Below are 21362 nucleotides of genomic sequence, written 5' to 3'. Positions count from 1 at the left end.
TAAATAAAATATATTGTATTCATTTTTTTACCTGGACTTTTTTATAACTTTTTTTCTCTTGATCGGATCTATACAAAAATCAGCTACTCTTCCTAAGTTTGCCACCTAAGCATACCCTAAAAGTTGAAAAAAATTAAAACTCCTTAATGAGCTGTTAGTGCCTATTTGTGGGCACCAATAGGAAATTACAAAAAAAAATATTTATTCAATAACCATCAACTAATCCAACACAATGCAGATGATACATTCACATAAAGAAGGAATGAGCCTATACAACAGGGGTTTACATTCAAAGGTCCAAATCAGAATTTCCATCAACATAAAAAGGTCCGGAATAAAAAATTGTTTTAATAAACATGCTTAAAATTCTGTATAATAATTCAACTTTACATATGCTAATTATCATATCCATGCCTAGTTTTTATTCTCTGAACTGTTACATACACAGTACTGCAAGACTGAATGCCCAAAAAACTAATCTCATTTGCATATTGTTTGTTTCTGAAATAGTACTTTAATGTAACCTGTAGTCACTTCAACTGAATTGCTAAAATCTTGAATTACAACTGCAATACTGTTAAACAGAATTATAGTATTTTATATATCATGCAGCACAAACGTCTGTCTGTGCCACAAATGTGCATATTTACAGATGAACTACATTCATGTTCATATGCCAAGACAGTCAGTAGCAGTGTAATCATGGTTATCATTCTCCTGCAATTTTTCTACTGAATGAATACGGTTTATCCAAAATTTCGCTAGTTGCTATGTGCTTTTTCTGACGGAATAATTCTGTAAACACTGGTTCGTACGCCTTGTGCGTTTTTGTGTGCCACTGAGGTCTGATGAGAGTGCACTTGAAATATGAAGTGGATGGATGTGGGTCCAGATCGGCTTCCCTCCCTGTCCTGATCCGGACACAACCATGTAGGGTTGGGCGATTAAAAGAAAAGTGAAACTGACATTCAGGACCTGTAATCAAAGTATTTTTCCCATGTCGGTTATTTCGATTACTTTCCCTTTAACATCAATGTTGACGGGTGCAGCTACCTCACTTTATTCTTATCAAAGCAAAAGAGACTAAAATACAATACAAGACTTTTGCTCAGATTTTGCCCAAATTTTCAGTCTGGACTTGTTGCAGAAAGTCTGTGCCAGTCTGCAGATTTGATCAGTTGGTGTGTTTCTATCTAAAACTTTTTAAAAGTCTGCAAGTGTTTGTCTAGTTTAAAAAAATTCTGTTCAGATTTTAAAAGTCTTTTAGTTTATTCCAGCCATTAAACTACTGCATTATTTTTGGGCGTACACATTTATGTAAGACGGTATTAGAAACTGTAAGTGGTCTACTTTTACGTGCATACACTCACAAATCACAACAAAGCGTTGTGATTTTGTAAAATAAATTAAATGAACAGGACGCATTATCAGCCATTCCTGTCTCCACTCTGCTCCCATATTTCTGAAACGAGTCACTAAAATGATCCAAATCTCTGCAATACTTATCACACAAACATGTCTAAAGAAAGCTTAAAATGTCTTTTAAATTATCGAGATTCAGATTGAAATGAAATATTCCATGTTTATGTAATATGCTTTCATGGAAGACAGGTACAGTTGAGAAATATTCTTCCTCACGTTTTTGCTCCCGTTTAGTGATCAAGTCAAGTCAGCTTTATTTATATAGCACTTTTTAAGTGCGTCCTGCTCGCTCTGGGAACCTTGGAGCAATGAGACAAGACTGGCTGAGAGTAGAGTACTGTTATGCACTCTATGTATACACACACACACACACACACACACACACTTCAAAGAGAGATCGAAGTCCCACTGAGAGATTTGATGATGCTTCAAGATAAAACATAGCTAAAGTGGAACTCTTTCTTGAAATGTGATTGCTATTTTGATTCAATCTGATGTCACTAAAAAACAAAAGTGTGACATATTTAAAGGGTTTTCATTGTGTTTTAATTAGTGGAATGAAGATTTTTATGACATTCTTTTTTAAGTGCATTTTCAGGTAAAAATAACATTAAATGTTTTTATTTTATATTTACTTTGATAATTCATGTAATTGCAACTGCAACTTTAAGTCCAGGATATGTGAAGCGCAATTTATTTTAAAGGTTTTATTTACGGTGTTTTAATTGATGTAAAAATAAATGCATAACTTGAAAGATTTTACATTTATTAAAGACAAAAAAATTATATATCAATGCAAAATATAAATGGAATCACCAAGTGCCCAAATTTGTCCACTAACAGCAGATTAGTGCAGTTGTAGTTAACACCACATGAGGGTAAAAAGGCCATTGTGTAACTTGTTGGGGGGTCTATTCGCTTATTGCGAAAATAAAATACAACTTGCTTACATAATGAAGTGTTATATTAGATTTACATTTATGCATTTGGCAGACACTTTTTGTCAGCCTATGTAGTTCTTCGAAAGGGAGGGGTGAAATTCGCAACCTTAGTGCTAGATTCCACTAGATTTTGTTGAAATAGATTAAAATGTTATACATTTTTAAGCTGTAATTACAAAATACCGCCACACTATGAGACCATGATAATTTGGCTCATACCAGTCCATGCCTATCGCTGATGTTTTTTTATGTTGATAAAATGCAACCTTGACATAGTTCCATGAGATTCAAATCAATGGATTAGCATTACTTGCAGTATTTGCCTTGTTTAAATTAATTGACTTCATTGGTTTCTCTGCAGCTGAAGATATTCCAGAGCTTCTGAGTTCCTCAAGTCTCTTCTCAATGCTGCTTCCGCTTATTTTAGCATACATCGGCCCTGTGGCATCCTCTGTGCCTAAGGTAAGCATATGTATTGTGTGTAATTTACAAAAATCCCTTCTAGCTCATTATCTGTCTAATAAGTTTCACATTGTTTTACAGACCCCCTGTGGCGAAAATCTAGTTTTTAATGTTGTTTATATGTTAATATGTTAACTTAATCACACATCATTGTTATACATGTATATCACGCAGTTAGTTGTTGCCAGCATCATATTCGTCAACTGTATAAAATTGAACATGACCTATTTATGTCTGGGCCGGGGCGGGTGCGTTTAATGCGTTAAAATTTTTAATCGCGTTATTTTCCAGAACCAGTTTATTATAATTAACGTGTTAAATGCGCTGCCCTAGTTTTCTCTGAACGGAGACCTATCTGATCATGAAAAGATCAGGTGTAAATGCCCTCTGAAACGCATTCAAGACGGATTTAAATCCGTTCGCTCATACCACTTCAGGAGGTGGTCTGTGACACATTACAGTCAAAACTGTATACAGTCTAAATGCATCTTGTTGAAACCACATACGTCAGCGCTTTACTTCTACTAAACGGAAGTAGGGTATGTTGCTGGCAAGTTAGCCACGCCTGAGGCAAATAAACCTGATGGAGCAGCCGCGAAACGCAGACAATCATTGCAATGCGTTGGGGCTGTTTACATGTTGTGGGTGAGGGTGCTAAGAATCTGTCATGGAGAGCACTTTTTTTATATTTTTACATAATCTGAAAGCTGAAAAATAAGCTTTCCATTTATGTATGGTTTGTTAGGATAGGACAATATCTAGAAAACTCTGGAATCTGAGGGTGCAAACAACCTTAATATTCAATTAACGTTGTTATTCAGAGGCGCTGTAGCAGGGCGTTGCCAAGAAGAAACAGGTTTGTTTTAATGCTCTCTATTGGCTTATCGCTGTAATGACATTGTGTAGAGTAGATGAAGCCGAAAGAGGCAATTCTAAGCTTTACATGGATAACAAACTTTAGTGGGTAATTCCCAAAGAGCAGGCATGAGCAAGCGAACTTTGTAAGCCTGTTTTCAGCCATTTTTGTTTGCGATTTTGCTGCATTCACCAAGTCTTGATATATTTACAGTAGGAAACATGATCTTTACTTGCCTAATAATACACATTGCATTATATTTAAAACAAACGATAATATTAGTTTTAGCCGTTATATATGACCCCTTTAAGACTGATTTTGTGGTCAAGGGTCACAGATATATAAACTAATATAAAGCATTATTTTCTTAAAGTAAACAAAGTATCAATTTGTATTTTTTTGTCAATGAATTGATCGCTTACTGTACTTGTATTTTATTTCTGTTTTCTATTAGGCTGCCGTAGAGGTGTTTGGTTTGGTACAGGAACTTCTTCCAGCTGTTTCCTCCGTTAACCAGAAATATGCACCCCCTGCTTTCAACCCAAACCAATCCACAGACAGCACTACTGGGAACCAACCCGAACCGGGACTGTCAGCTTGCACCACCTCTAATCATTATGCTGTTATAGAATGTGACCACCCCTATAAGCAGTCTGGTGTCACTCAGTATAAGGTGCAGCATTTATAGTAATAATATTGTCTTGATAAAACATTTTTTGTTACAAATTAAAATGCAATGTTTATCAGATCTGTTTAAAAGCATGACACCCGTACTGGTTTCAGGTTTCCTTCCCAGACTGTGTTCGCTGGATTACCATTGAGTTTGACCCTCAGTGTGGAACAGCACAGCCGGAAGATGTCCTCCGTCTCCTGATCCCCAGCCGATCGCTCCATTTTTCTGGGCTTGGCTCTAAGGCTCTGGCCCACGAGACCATCAACAGCTGGACCGAGCTCAAGAAGTTCTCTGGCTCAAGTGGATGGCCCACTGCTGTCCTGGTGCTACCAGGTAACAGCGACACCCCAAAATAAACACAAAGGCTCTGAGATTTTGTTTACAGAGTGTTGTCTTTTTAGAGACTTTTAAGTTTAGTTATGCTGCACTGGCTTACTCATTAAATTCTACATTTTTTTTCTTTCTTTTATGTAAGGAAACGAAGCTAATTTTTCCTTGGAAACGGCATCTGATTATGTGAAAGATGAGAAGGCTTGTTTCTACGGATTCAAATGTGTGGCTGTCGGCTATGAGTTTAACCCTGGTGTTGATGAGGTATGTTGTCACATAAGCCACTTATATAAAGTTGTAAAAGTGTCTCGTTTTTGCACATCTGTCATCACTGTCTGTTATTGGTTGTACAAAAAATACCTACTCCGAACCCATGCCAATGATCACTCTAACATGATAACACAGACAGTTTCACACCATAGAAATGTCATGGGTTAACCTCTGGCAGTGTCTTATTATGAAAACAACTGATGATTGTTTTTATCAGATAAAGCAGTAGTGATCCATATTGCATATATTTGATTCATCATTTGAATGTGATTTCAGGGTATTATTCAGCTGGAAAAGGAATTGGCCTATTTGGGAAGTGTGTGTGCAGCGGCTCTCATGAAAAAGGATCTAGCTTTACCCATAGGTAATATTTTTGCAGTATTGGAGTATTAAACTCTCCCTCTGTTACAACCTTAGTAAATTTATTTCTGTATCTATACTCTTAAGTACTAGCAAAATGATCTATATTGAATGTTTGAACAAGCAGGCTTTTTTTACATATTAAACATGAAAACAATTAGAATTGATTCAGTTTTTAATATATTGTATATTAAGTGCTAAAAAAACAGCAAACCAGAAGAATTCAAATGAGCCAAAAGAAAAGTTATTAACAGCTACATTTAACAATTTCTCAAGAAAAACACTTTAGCCTCAAGATGTGTGAATATAAGTGTCTTTTGTTCTAATATAAACAAAGAGACTTCCAGTGTTTTTTTCCACTGTCTATTATGTATTTTGCATCTTACAGGAAGTGATTTGGAAGAGGATTTGGAGATCTTAGAAGAGGCCTCACTCCAGGTAATCTATTCTACACACTTTTGGTGCATGTCTATTTTTTCGACGTTCGTGTGTATATGTACGTGTTTGACCCATAAAAATAGGACACAAAGTCCTTATATTGTGTGTGTGTTCATGTTTATTTATAACGTTTTCTGTGATATTGAGGTTTAGGGCTGAGGTTAAGGTAAGGAGATAAAATAAGTGGTTTGTGCATGATAAACAGTAAAAACTATTAAGCCATGTAAACCACAAATACTAACACCTGCGTGTGTGTCTGTGTAAGAGAGTGCCACACATTAACAGAGCAAGTTTGAATTGTGATTTGTTGAGCAGGTGTGTAAAACTCACTCAGGGCTCCTGGGGAAGGGGCTGGCCCTCTCGCACTCGCCCACCATCCTGGAGGCACTGGAGGGCAACCTGCCACTTCACTTACAGACAAATGAACACTCTTTCCTTGAGGACTTCATCACCTGCATGCAGAACTCAAGTGGTGGACGGCTTGCCAGGTCTTTATTAAAACATATTTTATCAATGTTCAGAATGGCTTCCAAAGGAGCCTATCTGATTCTGGGTTAGGGTGTTTCTATAATACATCCCCTAATTACTAAACAATATGATGTGCAGTGTATATTGTATTTCGGGTTATTTGGCCATTTGGTTCCCTCATGTGACATGAATTCACATAATTTATAAAAAAATTTCTTTTAAAAGGTGGCTTCAGCCTGACTCCTATGCAGATCCTCAAAAAACCTCTCTTATTCTGAACAAAGATGACATCCGCTGTGGCTGGCCCACTACTGTTGTAGTGCAGACCAAAGACCAATATGGTGATGTTGTTCATGTGCCAAACATGAAGGTTAGCATTATTAAGCATGTTTTGAACCATTCTGTTTTCTCTTGACACCCATCTAGTGATCTAAGAATAAAATATTCAGTTCTGGGGTCTCATTTATTTGAAAATGTTGCGTAGGCAGAAAACATGTCCTAAAAGTTGCATTCACCACTTCCTATGTAAAAGTAAAGATTAATCCACAAGTTTGCTACACCTTATGCAGGGTTATACGTGCTACAGAGTTTTAAAGTTTCGTAGCACAGGCCAAAGAAGATGTAGCACAAGTATAAAATGTCTGTTGTCATTAAAAAAATATTCATGTGATGAACTGCACTCGCATAAGCAAGTAACTGACAACTGACATTCTTACATACAGTTGGAATAATTAGGGCCATATAATTTTTATTTTACCTAAATTTGTTTAAATTTTTCTAAGTTCTATGTTATTCATTTTTACTATTCAATAGTGGTATATCTGTCCACATAAATTAGCCTACCGTAGGATTCTAATGCTTTCCTGTGGTTGGAGTATGGCGGTGGCAACGTCAAGGTCATGGGTTTGATCTTAGGGGATTGCACATAGTCAGAAATAAAATGTATAGTACAATGCAATGTAAGTCGCTTTGGATAAAAGTACTGCCAATGCATTAATGTAAATACTATGGTATTAACTGTAGTAATCTGCACTAAAAATCCTAGATACTAAAGTGTTTTTGAACCTTATTATTGTATTATACAGTCTTTACTTCAGTTTATCAATTTACTACAAGGGTACTAACATTTTCTCTAGCAAATACACTAGTTCAAAAAAATATATTTTTTTCATCTGACCGTTCATGTATATATGGGACTTTTATCTTGATGGGTTGTCTGGAAGACATATTGGACGATAACCAATCCACGAGGGCCATGCGTGTAGCCGTTAAACTGTGTAGTTCATTCACTCAGACACGCAAAACAGCCAGATGACGCATTTGAATAACAGGATTCCATGTCTGCGAGTCCGCATCAAGGTAAATGGACTCAATGCAGCCGGAAAACTGGCAAAATAGACTAAAATTAAGTAAAATATTGGTGCAACATTGATTAATGTCACACATAAACAAGCACAATGAGAACACACTTCACACAAACACGCAGCTCTGTCTAATGCCCCTGACAAACTGTATCGCATGCATGGTACATTGGCTTATTTATTCTTAGCACAGACCAATTTTCGTGAGAAAATTCCGGTTCAACGTAATGTACTTACACGTTTCTGCCACATTTCATGTAATTTGTTTACAGCAGAATGTGAACTTACACACATACAGACCTTATAAACTTGACCAGCATACGGTCCACTACTTAATAGAGGAATGGGATGATGATTTAAATACTTGATGGCCAATGTTTAAAAGCGAACTGCAATGATTTACACAGGTCGCGTTCACATATGTGACCCTGGACAACAAAAGTGGTCTTAAAAGGGAACATTTTCCTCAATTTATATTTTTATATATTTTTTAAAAGCCTCAGTGGACACACAGCCCTAATGCCTCACACACATTTATTTTCGCTCTATATCATATGTTAGATTCACATTATCATGAAGATCCAGCAGTATTATTTGCGCTTGTTTTGAGTGATAATTGTTTCATAAACACCTTGTAAAATTCAACTCAAATCATAATTAAATCAAAATATTTAATCAATGCTGTCTCGCCATCAAATCCACTACGATACTATATGTAGCCTCCTGTACAACCTCTTTCCTGGTGCAAGTGAAGTAATAATACATGCAGAATATAAAGGGATTTATAATAGCGAATAATGCTCAGGTTCTGGCTGTTCGGTGGCACACTCAAAAGTTTTATAAGTGAGACCCCAGATCTCTGACGGGCAATGTCTTGTAAGTTCAGGGTGAGAAGGAGTTCACTGGCAAGGCCACTAAAGTTCACTTACTGAATAATAATATCAAACATGCTGAATATTGGCTTATCCAGGCATCCCTGTTCTGTGTTGTAGGTTGAAGTGAAGGCTGTTCCTGTCTCTCAGAAGAAGTCCATCCAGCAGGAGAATATTAAGAAACTACAGCGTTTGCCAGGCAGCTCCTCTAACTCTGCCTCGGGCACTGACCTGACCTTCGGTGGCCACCCAGCACCCAAACTAGAGGCGACTTATGAGCCTATGATTATAAAAGAAGCTCGCTATGTCGCCATCACCATGATGAAGGTTGGCTTTTTATCTGTTTAAATTCTGAATGTTACACGTGTTTCACATAATTTACTATCTTTTTATCCAGGCATATGAAAATTACTCGTTTGAAGAACTTCGCTTTGCTTCACCCACACCAAAGAGGTGCTTCTTGGATTTACAATGTTTTTTCCATCTGCCATTTATATCAGTCAGAATTATGATGTCAAAGCACTGTTCTCACTTTGTCTGATCTTTACTCAGGCCTAGTGAGAACATGCTCATCCGGGCCAACACAGATGGCACTTACAGCGCTAACTGGACCCCTGGTGCTGTTGGACTTTACACCATTCATGTGACCATAGATGGCATTGAAATTGGTAAATGTTCTTTGTTTATAAAAACGTTATGTATTTTAAATGTATGATAGAAAATATTATGTTTAGCAATGTAGATTTTAAGAATTTTATGTCTGATTAGGGAAGTATTACTATTACTGATGCTCACATTTTGCTATTTGTTCCCTCTAATTGTGTTCTTGTAGCTTAATTGGTATAGCAATGCAAGGATTGTGGTTTGGAATCCCAGGGAACACATAGTGATAAAATTGTATGCTTTGAATACATTCCAAGTTTCTTTGGAAAAAGCTTCTGCCAATAGCATATATGTGAATATAAATGCATTCACGCAGATGCTGGTCTGGAGGTGGAGGTGAATGACCCACCCAAAGGAATGATCCCACCTGGAACACAGATGGTTAAACCTAAAGCTGAACCTCAACCGAGCAAGGTGAGTTTCCTAGTTAACAAACTTAAAAGTGCATCAAGAAATGTTTTATTTATGTTGTATGCTGACTTTACGTTTGGCTTGGACTGTATACTGACATTTTGCAAAAAAGTTTTCAGTTACCATGTTGCTCAATCGTATTCATTTGATCATATCAACATGTTTTCATGTTTTCAGGCTCAATGAGGCCTAGTACACACCATGAAGAATACTTATATTATTGGAGTCTTTTAAAGACTCGGTTGGTTGCACTAATGTTGCTGTGAGAGAACGCTCAGACAAAAGTGGATAAAAAAATTTGATTATAATAAAACATATTTTAACCAAGAAAAATTATAAACTTATGTACTATTAAAAAGTGTTATTTATTTCTGTATGGGCTTTAAATGGCAAATAAATGTGTTTTACTACAAAGCTTTACTAGGGTAATTTGCCCTCAAGTCAATTCTCTATTTACCTTTTGACTGTGAATTGAACTGGGAAACAAGCAACACAACTGCGCAACTTTCTTGTTCTTGGTCTCTGAATTTCTCCAAGCTGATTGTAAAGAATATATGTTTAGCTGATCAGCCTGACTGTTCTCCATCTCTCTCTGTAGTGTATCCCTGCTCTCTGACCTGTAGCTTTTGACATCTTCTCACCTGTTTCACTTTCTGTCTGTTTCTCCCCTCTTCTGCTTCTCTCAGGTGCGCAAATTTGTGGCCAAGGACAGCGCAGGCCTGCGTGTGCGTAGTCATCCCTCTCTCCAAAGCGAACAGATAGGCATAGTCCATGTCAATGGCACCATCACATTCATTGACGAGGTAATGCTCTATAGAATAGGGCCAATCTGTTATGTTTCAAAGATCTCCTTGATTTCCTTTGCTGTTTTCCTTTCCTTTTATCAGTGAACGTAATTTTAAATGAGTACCGTTTTACACTGATTTTCTGCATCTGAGCTTTGAGATCAACTTTTTATTTGGTCTGTTTCTTTGCCTTGTATTGGCTTCATTTATATGCAGGAGACTTTGAGATGGCAGTTAAATCTCAGATAGAAAGGATCTGTCCCAGCCTATTCCTAAAACAACCCATGGCTGCATGCTGATCATTGCTTGCTCCCGTAAGACGATGCTGTCTGTTGCTCTTAATGCCCTTTCACATGCATTAACATTGCACAACAATGCATTTGGCTGATGTTTTTTATGTACAAGTCAAAATCTAATTTTTCACAATTACACAACAGGAAACACATTTTCATTAGTTTGAATTAAATATTTTTGTTAGAAGAGACATCTTTTTGCACCACGACCACTGCTTTTTTAAATTTAAAATCTTGCCAAAAGCTCGCTCTAACATTTCGCAAACCGTGGGTAAAGGCATGCTATTACAAGCATATTTAAATGTTTATTTGTCGAAGAGTGGACGAGTAACATGGTGGCTACTAAATGAGGAATGCAATCATACATTTGCCAGAACTGCTAAGCATGCTCACTTCCCTTCCATGTGCCCGCCATCAGTGCACTGCTTCCTAAAGGTAGCCGCATCTGCTACATTGTGTGCGAGACACGGCGCTCAGTTTTCTCCACAATGCAGACAAACCTGGGTTCTTGCAACATTCCAAAATGCTAAAGTAGCTTTTCTTTACATAATACACGGTCGCAGGAACATGAGTTAAGGTCGCCGGCTTGATTTATTTCCATTTATATTTTTTCTTTTAAGTTGTTTAGTTTGCTGTATTTGTATTTATTAGTTCGTTTACAATTTATTTATTATAGTCATTTCGTTTTTGAAGAAAATACTCGAATCCAGAGAATACAGGTTAGAAAAGATTCGCTATGTGTTCTTAGGCTTCTTTATAGGCCTATTGAGCTTTTTTCCATATTTTTTCAGTTTTTACTAGTTGTGTAGCGAAATATTATATTGAGACATATAATCATAACTTTAAGTGGAGTCACAGCGGATTGCATTATACTTGCGCTTAAGCATTTAATTTATGTTTTTAAAGGCTCATTATTATGGTTTTGTGTGTTAGCAATGTTACATTAAACATCCTCATCCATTCTCCAATTTATATTAAAATCTTTAAATTATCATATATATAACATAGACTTGCGATAGTCGACTAATGGCATACATGAATTACTGCTGGTCGATTACAAAAATCTGTAGTCAGGGGCAGCCCAACATAAAATGTAATTTGTCAATAAAAGATCATACATTTTTACATGAATAGTTACATTTATTTACCCATTAGCAGATTTTGACTGCGCTCGTTCAGTCCCTAAAGCAAGTATGTCAAAGGGTTTTTATTTATCTGCTGGCAACCGACATTAGGATTTGCAATCTCTGTTTTCCTTAACACATTGGCATTCACCATAAATCCAATTAATGCTGCGCATTAAAGTGGAAGTGAAGCATCCAGTTAAGTTAACATTATTTATTAAAGGGGTTTGCACTTCAATGAAAAATTATATAATAAACCAGATTAATGTTACAATTTAAAAGAAAAAAAGGTGCCTTATTATTTTGTAGCAAGGGCACCCCCTTCTTGCAGTACCGCTAACTCTGACCGAGTTCATCAGAGACAATGATAAATACAGGACAGTGGATTAATTAAATAAGAAAATATACAGGCTGAGATCATGAAACATGGAACCCTTGCAAAAAAAATAAAAGGAATCATTTTCTTTAAAATTGCAACATTAATCTGGTTTATTATATAATTTTTTATTGGAGTGAAAACCCCTTTAATAAATAATGTTAATTTCACTGGATGCTTTACTTCTCCTTTAAGTGGCTTGGAAGCCTTGGAGGCTCACGTGAGGGGTTTGTTTGCAGTTACAGGAGGGCGTGGCTTCGCTCTGTTGCTTGTTTCCCATAGATCCACAATGATGATGGTGTCTGGCTCAGACTGAATGATGACACAGTAAAGAAGTATGTTCCCAACATGAATGGGTACACTGAGGCCTGGTGCCTCTCTTTTAACCAGCATCTGGGCAGAAGCCTCCTGCTTCCCGTCGATGTAAGTAAAGCCCTCGCCCTTAAAACACTGCTTATTTGGGATGGGAATATGTACGTGTATAACTGTTGTCTGCATAACTTGAGTCCCCTTTTAGGGTGATGAGTCTATGTACTTGAATTTGGCTATTTATAAAGTGAATCAATGTTATCGAGTGACCTACTCCCAAATGTCTACAAGCATGCTGTGCCAAAAACCTGCAAAGGCCAGCAAATATGTCTTTGCATGTTGTATTGCTACTGTGTACTTTGGTTCGGGCACGATCACCCAGACACAAGAATGTAAAGTGGGTGCATGTCGCTAATCTCTCATTTTATTAACTTCTAGTTGAGAGTCACTAACTCATGCATACTCTTTTGTAGGGCTGCATGGTTATTACCAACATTATGTCGCTTGACATTTAAATCAGTTGTTTAAATTTAAGTGATTAGTCTTAAATGTACAGTACATTTAAAACAATTATATAAAAAAATGGCTGTTAATCCAAATTCCTTTATTGTAAGCAGCAATAAATTTAGTCTTTACTTTAAAACGGTTAAAGCCATGCCCAATTTAAAAACCTGTGATTGGGTTCGTATGGATCATTGACAGGCCTGTCAGTGACTGGTTACAATGCTCTACTGCTTTTAAAAAAGGGACTGGTAAAAATAGACAAAAAGAATGCTGTAATAGATTTAGATTTAACTGATTGCAGCAGCTAGTGCAGTGGTACAGTTGGATTCATGGTGCAGCCCTACTGCATAGTAAAACATCATACCGTAAGTGGTGTGAAAAAACTAGTTTGTCATGATGGTACAGAAGTATAAACTGCATTGATGCAGCCTAATAGAAACTTGCAAGGTAAAGCACTATAATGAGGACAGATAAACATTAATTTGCTTACATTTGCTCCATGGCAATGAAACCTTTACAACACATGAGTTAAAATTTGTTGATCTGTTAAAATGCTTTTTACAAAATTAGCTGATGGGTTTTACAGGATTGAATGAGGTTTTGCCATGAAACAAGCTGTCTGAATTCTGCTCGGTCAACATCGGTCCATGATTCTGAGAGTATTAATGGCTGTAACAATGTCATTAGGATGCCCAATGTGAACAGCATGACACACCACTAATTTTTTTTTGGAAGATTATGAATCTTCATATTTCTTTTATTTCTTTTAAATTTTTCTGTATTTTCATGTGATTTGTTGTAATTAGAGCATTTTGAATACTAATCTTTAGCAGACTGTTTCATTTCTCTCTTACTGTCTCAAAATGAAGCATACAAACAATGAAGTATTCAAACAAAAACAACCTGCCACAATAACAAACCCATCTCTTCCAAAAAAAGACAAACCATACCATCTGCGCTCTTGTCTTAAGGTAATTCCCTACGTGTTTTGACTTCCTTGTAATGTGTTGCTTAGAATATCTTTAGCGCTAGCCAAGGAGTCAGGGATATCAACTTTTTGTCTTGGACCACCTTATCTTGTTTTCCACAGGTGAGTTATCAGAAGGCGAGATGTTTGTAGCGTGACTGCTGCTTTGTTTTCCACCAGTATTTCTCATTACTTTGAGACTTCAAATTGTGTGATTACATATTTCGGAGCATCATCAAAGTTGCATGTTTAATTTTTGTAAATCTTGTGAGTGAAACAAAATATATATTTGATCATCTTTTCCTTGTATGCACAGAGAGCACATTTTAAGTGTCTTTTAACAACCTTAGGATCATCAAATTTCATTTGTTAGGTTAACAAAACATAGACAGTTGCATGAGGATTTTAAGGAAAAAACGTGGATGAACATGCATGTTTTTATTTTCCATACAGTCATATTTTGTCTGTTTTACAGTAAACATCATTACTTACCTGATATTTGTCAACTTTATTATAAAGCCAACCATACTGTTATATAGTCACATTTACAACCTCTTATGTAGAGCCACAATTAGAATTGTTTATACCATGGGGCTGTTGAATGCTTCAATCTGATTGGTTGACAAACGTTCTATGGGTATGTATTAACTTTCAGTAAATGCACACCTTAGAAGGTGGTGTAGGTCTGCCGACCGCATTATCACTTCGCCAAGTTTAAATAACAGAAAGCTTATAGTGTAGCCTACAGGTCATCACCGCACACATCACCCTGCTCTGCATCTGATGTTTATGATGTTAAACTTTACTGTCAATGGAAACACGTGAAGTTTTAGTTTCAGTTCAAGCGTTGCAAAAACGATATAGAAATACATATACTGAAATCGAGTAACTGAATAGAAAAACTAAATGAATAAAAAAAACTGATAGCCTACTGGTCCGTTTTCCTCTTCATGCTGCTTATAACTGATAACAAATAGCCTGAATTTTGAATGGCCCTTTGTCAATTATTTCTTACATATATTTATTTATTGAAAATATATATACACTTCACTGACATAAACATGTTTGAATGTCTGAATTAAAGTACATTTTGATAAAGTAATAAATGTCATGGAGGTGTAACGGTATAGAGATTCTAATAAAGAGAGAGATATCTTAACATGAGTCTTTAAATAGCTATTGTCTATCGAAATTATTTTTTGTTGTGTTTTAAAATATGAATAGTAGCACCAACCATCATAACCAACTTTGCTGTTTGGTGACAAGAATCCATGGGCCGTGGATTCCCATAGTTGTGTGTCAATCGGAGCATGTGAACGAAGCACCACACAATATTTTGCTCTATGAACGCTTCCTTTTCTCAGTCGCTCACAAACCAAGCCAACCCTCACGCTAAACCAAATCCTGCTCAGACATAAAATCATATTTGATTTTTGCTACTTTATTTCACCAAAACACAGGGAAATGTGGTCTAACCTCAATCTTTACTGCATGTTAGGTTTTACTTTTAGAAACTTCAACTTGGACAAAGTAACTGCATCTAAATTCAAGTGTATTGAACGAGCAGAGCAGAATTTTCAGAATGCCACTCTCCGTTCTGCGAGAAAGTTTAATGATCGGCTTCGCACACATGCTCTGGTGTCAATTGCGAGACTTAAAAACAAGAAACAGCAAGATATTCATGATAAAGATATTTCTATATCATGTATTATTTTGTATTTAAAGTTTAATAAGAAAAATATTTACTCTGAAGTAATGGTTACATTTTAGAGTTTAAAATAAAAGTAAATATTTGTTAAAACCTTTTTTTCTAAAAAATATGAAAGTAACCTGAATGCATTACACAGAACTCTTAGAAAAGCCAGAATAGTTTTATCTTTCTTTTAGCATCTCTTTTTCCTCATTTACCATAAAATATGGACATTTAAATCTTATTTACATATTTATTCTGTATATAAATATATATTTTTATGTAACTGTAATCTGTGTCCTTTGGTTTTGCAGGAGGGCAGGTCAAGTTTGGATGAATATGGAAAGGAAACCAGCAGCCGCCCTTGTCAGGAGACCATCGTACATGGTCTAAACACAGGCCTGGGTGGTGGACCAGGTCTTTATAAGGTAGTGAAGACCGGACCTTCGGGTCACAACATCAGAAGCTGCCCAAACCTTAGAGGTATCCCCATTGGAATGTTAGTTCTGGGGAACAAAGTCAAGGCGGTAGGCGAGGTATGGACTCCCAACTGTGTTACTGTAGGTGCCAATAAATGACTGACTAGCCAGATTCTTGTTAGTTCTGCAGTTTCTGTAACACAAACTCTTGATCTTTCTTTAAACAAATAGGACCTCTTGTGTAACTTCCATTTTATAGCAAAAGCACGCCATACATCTCTGATGTGGGTTTGTTGTTCTATATTTTAACCTCAGGAACCTACCAGCACGGCTTCAGCTTTTGCATAGTAACAGTACATTATAACATACAGTTTATTCTCCCGCAGGAAAATCTGTTTATTATATTGTACTAGATTGTTGTTGATACCAAATGGTATTGGAAATTCATATTTTAGTAAAATTATGACAGCATTAAATTTGTGCAAAAGTGTGAAGTCATCTCTGAATTTAGACTTTGTCAGAATTTAAGTGGCTGCTCTTTTTTTTCATGTTGAAACTTGAATTGATGTATCAACAGGATGTTGCATTGTAATCACAGAAAGGTGAATTTTGAAAATGTATTGTGAAACTGAGGAATTTAGTCAAATTGACATTTTGTGATACATAAATATTTACAAACATCCTTTATTTATCTCGGGATTAAGTAGGGAATTGTGGGAAGCTGAAAATACGTTTAATTTAATTTAAATCTATATTCATTAATAATATTGAATAATATAATGTTCATATAATAATACTAGTTGGTACAGTATTCACATAATTGTATGTTTCTGGAATTCGTGCAGAGTATTCAAACAAAATAATTTTAGCAGTAACTGAATTCCAATGAAGTTCTTTAGAAATGCATCCTGTTCGTAACATCAGTTCAAATTCGGTTCAGAATGGCATAAAACCCTGGTAAGCACTCTTTCTTTTATGCCATTTGAAATGTCATTGTTTGATTTTGGTAGCACTGGACTTGGATTTTTTTGTTCTCTCAGTAGAGGGTGTGGTGTGTCATGCTGTCCTCAATTGCTCTCTAAATCTGAATCGACCAATTTACACAAATTCTGCTATGCTGCTCCCAAATGCTCCCTTAACAATGAAGTTGATTTCAAAATGGTGTCTTTCTTTAGGTTGCAGTTCATAAAGCCTGAGAAATAAATGGTATTATTAGATACAGTAAATTTAGTTTGCAACTAAACACGCTTTATTTTAGACCCGCCACTGTTTTGTTAAGTAATCAGTCTAATAATATTAAGTTGTGTCTGTATCAGGTGATTAACCCAGAGGGCACGTGGGTTCAGCTGGATAAGAACAGTGTGGTGGAGTTCTGTGAGAGTGATGAAGGTGAGGCCTGGTCTCTAGCCCGAGACAGAGGAGGGAATCAGTATCTCCTGCATGACGAAGGTAACACACATGCGTCTTCTTTTCTGGTCTTTGTCTATGGAATTAAAGAGAGATTTTAAATGAATTTAGTAGTTGGTGGTTTAATTACATTTTCTGGAATAGAGCAAGTGATTTTGGAGCATGGAGCCCAGACCCCACCTCCCAGCCCTTTCTCAGTCCAGGCATTTAATAGGGGCATGGGCAGTTCAGGAGCTCAGGGCTTCGACTATGGCATCTCCAACAACAAAGGTGAGCGTTAAATCCAGAAGAGAAAATCTGATTCATTAGTAAAGATTTATTTGTATTCTACGAAATTCAGGACTTTAAAACAGTTACCACAGTTCAGCTGTGTAACTATGCTTAAACAATCATAATCTCCTAAACCAACTACTAAGAAGTTTTATTGTATTGTATTAACTACAATATTCAGGTCAAAATTGTTGTTTGTGAGTGAAATGTCAAGTAGGCCTCATGGAAGTTCATTGACCAAAAAGCCAAATGGTGTCTTATTTATTTTAAGTGTTTGTTAAATATTAATTTCAGAGTATGATATCTTCAGTATTATTATGTGATGTACATGTACAGGCACCAAATTTGTAATAAGATAACACAACCAGCTCACTTCTATCAGAGTAGTTATTTTCTGCATGCTGTAACCTTTGTGTCTTGGCTATTGTCTGCTCGGTGTGAAGGTGTTGTTGTGTGCATGGGCAAGACTCTGTGTGCTGCGACTGGGTCTTACCCATTTATACTCCACTGGCTCTCATCATACCGTCCCCATACATCGCTGCTTGATGGTGATACCCATAGACTGTTTTTGAGCTGCACCATGTCTGATGGGTCCTTCATCACCTCTTAGATTCTCGATGCACCTAAATAAACCCCTGATGAACAATTTCAAAGTGGTCATATGACACGGCTAAAACGAATATTATTGTTTGTTTTAGATGCGATGCAATGTTTATACACGATTAAAAAATGCTGTATTTTACACATACCGTGAATGTTTGTATCTACTCTTTGCCTCACCTCTCTGAAACGCGCAGATTTTTTTCAAAGCTCATCGCTCTGAAAAGCGAGCTTTGCTATGATAGACTAGTTAACCAGTGCGTTGTGATTGGTCAAATACAGCAAGCCTGTGACGGAAATGTAACACTTCTTACCATATTTGGAACATCAGGTTCCAAAGCAGTTGTACTGACAGTAGTACCACCGTTCTTGCATATACATTTGGGCGGTCTTAGTCAAATGAGACCACGAACTGACATAGATGTGTTGGGGTGTGGTTTATGATTTTAGATAGAATGCCTCATTTCTCCAACAATTTACTTTTGCAATTTAACCTGTCGAATACAGGCAAGGCAATTTATAACACACCAAAGACACATAAAAACACGTATTCTCGCCATATGACCCCTTTTAAAGGTAAAACTGCTTGTCTTAAAGCTCAATGTCAAAATTCACCTTACAGTATATATTTCTAATAACACATGGACTAATTTGTCAGTGCACATTCTTCCAAAGAAAATATTTTACGATACAATCAGTTTCTGTTAGTTAGTCCTTCCTACTCTCTTGTGTCCAACCCACAAATAACATTATAAAACACCCCTGACTTAGCAATTGATTCTTCAGTCTGATTTGCTTAAGTTACAAATTTAGATGGGATAAAATGAAAGTATTGGTCTGCCAATGCTTTCTTTCTAACCTTGAGAGTGTTTCAGGTATAAGGTTTTACTAATACCTGACCTACAACGTTTCCCAGCCCATTCCTTATTCCCCTCATGTGGTTCAGCTGACCCACTCACACACCCCACATCTCCCAGTGAGTGCCTGTGTGGGGATGTTAAACTGACTAGCGTTTTTGTATGGCTCCTTTTGAGGATCATATAAGCTACAGCACTCCCATTGTCTTCCGCATTGCAGGTGACCGGCTGAGTGCCATACTGAATTCCATTCAGTCTGGGCCTTTCCTCCCAACTCCTTCCATGTTTGAGCAAGCTGCCAAACCTCCCTCTTCCCCTGTCCACAGCCCATTTGTGTTTGGACAGTCCCCTCCCCAGCAGCCTCAACCGCATCCACAGCTTTCGAGTAAGTCTGTCCATCTGTAAGTTAGTGGCGGTGCTTGCTTACACAGGTGCTGCTTGTTCTTGTCGCTTATTCTTTTTAGCATGTTTGAGGTTGCATTGAGTTTCGTTTTAGGAGGATTGCCCCTGCTTTTCTGCCATCGTACACCCGCTTGCTTGTTGTGTTGGTGAATCTTTTCTTTCTTGTTTTAGTTTTAGTAGTGTAGTAGCATTTCAGTTTCTTAAAGTTCTGTATGTTCCTCCACTGTAACTCCTAACAGTATGTGTTGTATGTCAGATCTGTTTCGGCTTTTTGCTAAATGTACACGGTTTCATTTGATCATTCATTGGCTTTATTTCCTAAACTTTTCATGAGGTCCAGGAATGTGTCCAAGCAAACAAGCTCTTTGGTTTTGCATTTTTACTCCCAATTCAATTAAAAGCACTCTTATGTATGCAAAAGAAAAGTTTAAGGTGCAGTTATCTCAATATTTTCCACAGCCGTAATACTCTATTTCTTATTCCAGATTCATTAAAATATTCTTTCTTCAGCCATTCTGGACAGACTCTTGCTTCAGTACCCTTTTGCACTGGTTAATGCCCTGGTTTGCTTTACTCTTTTCACTGTCTGTTTCACTACCAATCTGTCTCTCTTACAGGCTCTGTCCCTCTACTTGTTGCTCTTTCTTTATTAATTTTTCTGTCTCTAGATGACTTTCTTGATTTACACCTGGTACTTACACTCTGGTGTATCAGGGGATCCCATCGCAAGCATTTAATGGTGAACATGCTTTCACCAAGGACATTTTGGTTAATTCCAGAACAACATTTTTATCAGAATGTTGGGTTTGGCTTAGGGTCAGTCTTCTGTTCTTCTCAACGTATTATTTTCTCAGATTTTATGAGTAAATGTCGGGGTTTGGGCTATTTCCATGTCAGGAATGTTGTTTCATTATGAAAAGATGTTGATGCAAGGACACATTGTAGTTGGCAAAACGATGACTAGAATTAAAGGGATACTTCTCCCAAAAATAATTTACTCAATTTCAAATGGTTCCAAATCTGTATAAATGTCAAGAATATAGAGAAAGGTATTTGGAAGAATGCTAATAACCAGACAGATTTTGCCCCCCCATTGACTACCATGGTCAGACAAATTACTAATTATATTTTTGTCCTGTTGAACATAAAAGACAACATTTATGACAGAATTTCATTCTTGGGAAAAGTTTCCCTATAATAGAGGTTGTTAATGGACATCAAACATCGTTTGTCGTATGTTGTGCCATCGTGGGAGGATGGCTGCTAGTTCATTCAATGGAGTGTTTTGTTTTTCTAGTTTTATTAGGTTATATAACGAAGGCAGGTTGGTCTTGTTAAAAACTGCAATAGCATTACGCAAAGTCGTTCAGGAAAAGGTCCTTCACTTTCGATTTCTCCAAATATCAAACAAAACAAGTAACTGTACATATAAAAAAAATTGTAGCAGTGGAGTATTATTCTCCCGTGATGTGGCGCCACTGCAACATGTAACGTAGGGCGTGACGTCAGCTTCACATTTTCTATACAGGTCTCAGTGGGATCCAAAACATTTTAGGTAACGGTAGTCAGGTAGTCTCGGTAATAAGTTGTCTCTAAAGATAGTCAGAAGTACATGCAACCACATCTCATTTGTTGTGTAAACACTAACAAGGAAGTACATTAAGTGTCTTATGTAGTTAGAAAATCAGACAGCATTTATTTCACAAGTGGTGATTGTGAGACATTTGAGACATGCACATAAGTACAAGGATTAAACTGTGATGTGTCTCAACTGACTATTTGTGACCAGATGGATGATTATACGAGGTGTGAACAGGCCGGAGTCTTTCTTG

General features: G+C 36.8%; 1 protein-coding gene across 7 annotated transcripts in view; it reads left to right on the top strand.

Moving 5' to 3' along the window:
• mycbp2 (MYC binding protein 2) overlaps window positions 1-21362 on the top strand; it is a 91916-nt gene that overhangs the window by 53834 nt on the left and 16720 nt on the right. For 2 of the 7 annotated variants that reach the window (XM_079464025.1, XM_079464021.1), the window contains exons 39-56: window positions 2725-2825; window positions 4136-4354; window positions 4465-4687; window positions 4830-4948; window positions 5231-5318; window positions 5703-5752; window positions 6068-6240; window positions 6446-6590; window positions 8574-8780; window positions 8851-8906; window positions 9006-9121; window positions 9433-9530; window positions 10214-10330; window positions 12388-12528; window positions 15890-16111; window positions 17311-17443; window positions 17546-17671; window positions 19349-19513. In XM_079464025.1, the coding sequence (XP_079320151.1) occupies window positions 2725-2825; window positions 4136-4354; window positions 4465-4687; window positions 4830-4948; window positions 5231-5318; window positions 5703-5752; window positions 6068-6240; window positions 6446-6590; window positions 8574-8780; window positions 8851-8906; window positions 9006-9121; window positions 9433-9530; window positions 10214-10330; window positions 12388-12528; window positions 15890-16111; window positions 17311-17443; window positions 17546-17671; window positions 19349-19513 (2499 nt within the window). Of the gene's footprint in view, window positions 1-2724; window positions 2826-4135; window positions 4355-4464; window positions 4688-4829; window positions 4949-5230; window positions 5319-5702; window positions 5753-6067; window positions 6241-6445; window positions 6591-8573; window positions 8781-8850; window positions 8907-9005; window positions 9122-9432; window positions 9531-10213; window positions 10331-12387; window positions 12529-13787; window positions 13890-15889; window positions 16112-17310; window positions 17444-17545; window positions 17672-19348; window positions 19514-21362 lie in introns of all 7 variants that reach the window. The other 5 variants (XM_079464020.1, XM_079464022.1, XM_079464026.1 and 2 more) reach the window with 5 other exon arrangements.

Source organism: Barbatula barbatula (assembly GCF_947034865.1).
Source record: "Barbatula barbatula genome assembly, chromosome: 9".
Taxonomy (NCBI): domain Eukaryota; kingdom Metazoa; phylum Chordata; class Actinopteri; order Cypriniformes; family Nemacheilidae; genus Barbatula; species Barbatula barbatula.
The sequence above is the reverse complement of the archived record's forward strand: the minus strand, read 5'-3'. Positions and strand labels throughout refer to the sequence as shown.